We start from the raw sequence: 3,231 nt of genomic DNA on the forward strand, positions 1-3,231 counted from the left end.
ATTGGCGTCTATAAACAGCCACCCTAGGGGTGCTATTATGACCTACCTTTTTCGGGATCTTTCCTGGTGTCCTGATCTGGATGGCAATAGAATGCTTCTCATTTCTGAGCAGATTGGATTTGGGCCCTGTCTTTATATAAGATATGGTGGCGTAAGCTGTGAAGCTGAAATCTTCTCTGCAGAAATAAAAAAGGCACACAAGGTAAAAGAACTTTCCTGACACTAACAACATTTAGACACACATATTGCTCCTAGAAGTGAGCTAGTATAAACTGTGGATATGTTGTGCTTCTCTTTAAAGTGGACCTGTCAGTAGATTATATCTGTAAAACTCTAGAAAACCATCTTTGTTAACAGTCATCAACTACCTAGAATGAGATGCCAGTTCATAGATGTCAGTTCCAAAAATTCTGCTGTCTTTGTAGTTTATGGTTGTGCTCATAAATGTCTGACACAAAACATCGCTCTGCTGCAGCATTTCAGGTTGCAAATTGCTACAAAGATACAATAGATGTGATTTATTGAAGTTCTCCACGGGTGGGGAGGATAACACTAGCATCAGTAAAGCTGGGTGATCCAGCAAACCTGGAATAGATTTCCTAAAAGTAATTTGATATTTGTTAGCAAATGTTTTCAGTCCTGGACCAGATCCATTACAGGTCTGCTGAATCACCCAGCTTCACTGATGAAAGTGTATCCTCTCCAGCCTTGGAGAGCTTTAATAAATCAGGCCCATTGTTTCAGTCTGATCACTAGGTAACAAGACTGAAGAAATGCTTTCTCTTGCCTGCAGCAAACTGATGACATCACTTCATTCTTGATGCCAAGTCAGTAACTGAAGTGGCTTTTAATGTGGATCATTTCTAAAATAGAATTTATTGGACCTGTCTGTAAAGTTACAGACAGGTTTACTACAAGAAGTACACATTACACAGAAGATAAAACATTTAAAACGTTCAATCCCTAAAAGCTCAATATTACAAACTCTGGATTTGTGGTTCTCTTACAGAAATGACGTAAGATTAAACCAGCATATTTCACATATTGACTTTTCTCCTTCTCACCGTATATATTGCTGCATCAGGAGATGAGTAATAATCCTTTCCATTTCTTCACGTGGTAACCGTGGCGGGAGGACTTGAGAGACACGTAGTTTGGTTGCTCCCTTACCCAGCCAGGCATCTATGAGCTTCAGTGGGGTGAGCTTTTCATCTATCTGATGGGCTTGTTCCAGGATCTTCACGATATCTCTGCAGTAATCAGTGATGTCTGTTTTGTCATAGGCTGAACAGAGAACAGACACCAATTAGTGTTTATGTATGTGACGGTTTATGGATTTATTTAATTCTGTTATTTGTCCCACCAGCAAAATCCTGATGGCTCATGGTCTGTCTGTATTTTTTTTAATTAGAGAATCAGCATGTCCCAGATTCAAGCCTGGTCCCTGCAGTATAAGGAGCCAAACAACCTAGCTGCTAGCAGGTATCTTCCATATAATTTTGGTGTGTGGTTGATAATCAGCTGTGCAGTCTGCACCACTGTTCAAATAGGAAGAATTCCTTACTTATGTCACAGTTGCAGTTATCACACATCTTATTGCACTGCGCAGAGTCCCAAACTTCATCAAAGTGCTGCGCGATCAGAACACGTCTGCACCTACATTGGGAGATTACAGACAAAAATTTAAATAATTTCCCATTATTCAACAATATTTGCTAATAATCAGCCAATACCCTGATTTGAGGGATTCCAGGACTACACACATAGCACCGTGTTTGACAAATGGGGGTTCAGTGACCATATACATGGATCAGCCAAAATCTTAAAACTGCCTGCCTAATATTGTGTGGGTCCCTCTTTATATTGAGATGGGAGTGTTGTGGGGCTACAAGTGTCAGAAAGGAGTAAGAAATATTTAAAGAAACATCCACCTATATACATTTCTTTATCTTAAACAGGCCATAGGAAAAGATATGCAATGAAAGACATAAATTTTAAGCGGGACTTTTAAAGCCAATACCATCAATATTACTTACAAAAATAACAACATTTTAATAATATTAAACATTAAAAACAAACATCATTACAAATACATAAAACACAATAAAACCGTGGGTATATATAATGACCTCTCCTTACAGGATACCCCCAAAGGGTTTAAATTCACAATTACTTCTCGACGTGTTTCGCAGAAAAAATCTGCTTCTTCATGAGGAAGGAGAGGAGAAGTCCGATGTTTGTACTTCCAGCAGCCCTCCTATTTAGGGAGGTGGTTATGGTGGCAATGGTGTATTCAAATCCCATTTAGCTAATTAGTGAGTAATCCTCTTTCAATTTTTATTATAAATCACAGTGATCAGTTTCATGTCCTTAAGACCTCAAACAGATATAAGAACATACAGCCCAACAGCACAACCATGATCCTATTCCATAGGCTTCCCTTGCAAGTCAGCTGACCCTTTGGGGGTGTTCTGTAAGGAGAGGTCATTATATATACCCACGATTTTATTTATTTGAAATGATGTTTGTTTTTAATGTTTAATAATAATAAGATTTTGTTATTTTTGTAACTAAAATTGATGGTATTGGCTTTAAAAGTCCTGCTTAAAATTGATGTCTTTCATTGCAAATCTTTTCCTAGGACTAAGAAATGGCAAAAAACCCAGGTACTGTTTGATCAAATGTTTATACTCCACTTTAATTAATACAATTAATACAAGATCGTACAACTCAGTAGACCCCAGGGAGTGCCCATCTTCTACTGCAAAGAGCTATCAGCACTCAAGTCTATGGTATCTCTACCTTATAATTTTACCCTACTTTACCCAGATTGTCACATGACCATTACTAGCCAATTATTGACTGTATGGCAGTTTCAATACAGGCTATGCAAGGGATACAATCATATGTGAACTGTTCAGTAACTTCAGCTATTAAGTAGCAGTTATATTTCTCAGCTCATTTTAAAATACTGCTACAAAAGTTAAAGGATAACTACATTTAAAAAAATACAAGATCTATCTTTTACTTTTGGTAAAAGGAATAAAGGCCAGACTCTTTCTGAATCAGTGTATTTTTTTATAACAATTCTATCCTGTTGTTACATTGTATTTCAACATTGCTACTTTACATGTAAAGGAAATTCAGAAGGCTGATCATTCTGACCTTTGGAGCACACAGCTGGCAGCTGGTAACACAAACTTTTCCCACCACCAGTTGGCATTATGAGGA

The 3,231-nt window shown here is 37.7% G+C and overlaps 1 protein-coding gene across 1 annotated transcript; it reads right to left on the reverse strand.

The window, feature by feature from the left end:
- Positions 1–46: 46 nt before the first annotated feature.
- On the reverse strand, positions 47–1,730 carry LOC140321376 (ATP-dependent DNA helicase Q1-like; the record flags this gene model as incomplete). The annotated part of the gene is made up of 3 exons (XM_072398159.1): positions 1,565–1,730; positions 1,065–1,284; positions 47–176 (listed from the first exon to the last, which is right to left on the reverse strand). Coding segments are annotated over exons 1-3 (378 nt in total), but the record flags the coding sequence as incomplete, so codon positions are not given.
- Positions 1,731–3,231: the final 1,501 nt, after the last annotated feature.

The sequence above is a fragment of the Pyxicephalus adspersus genome, unplaced genomic scaffold, assembly GCF_032062135.1.
Source record: "Pyxicephalus adspersus unplaced genomic scaffold, UCB_Pads_2.0 Sca3098, whole genome shotgun sequence".
NCBI classification, from domain to species: Eukaryota; Metazoa; Chordata; class Amphibia; order Anura; family Pyxicephalidae; genus Pyxicephalus; species Pyxicephalus adspersus.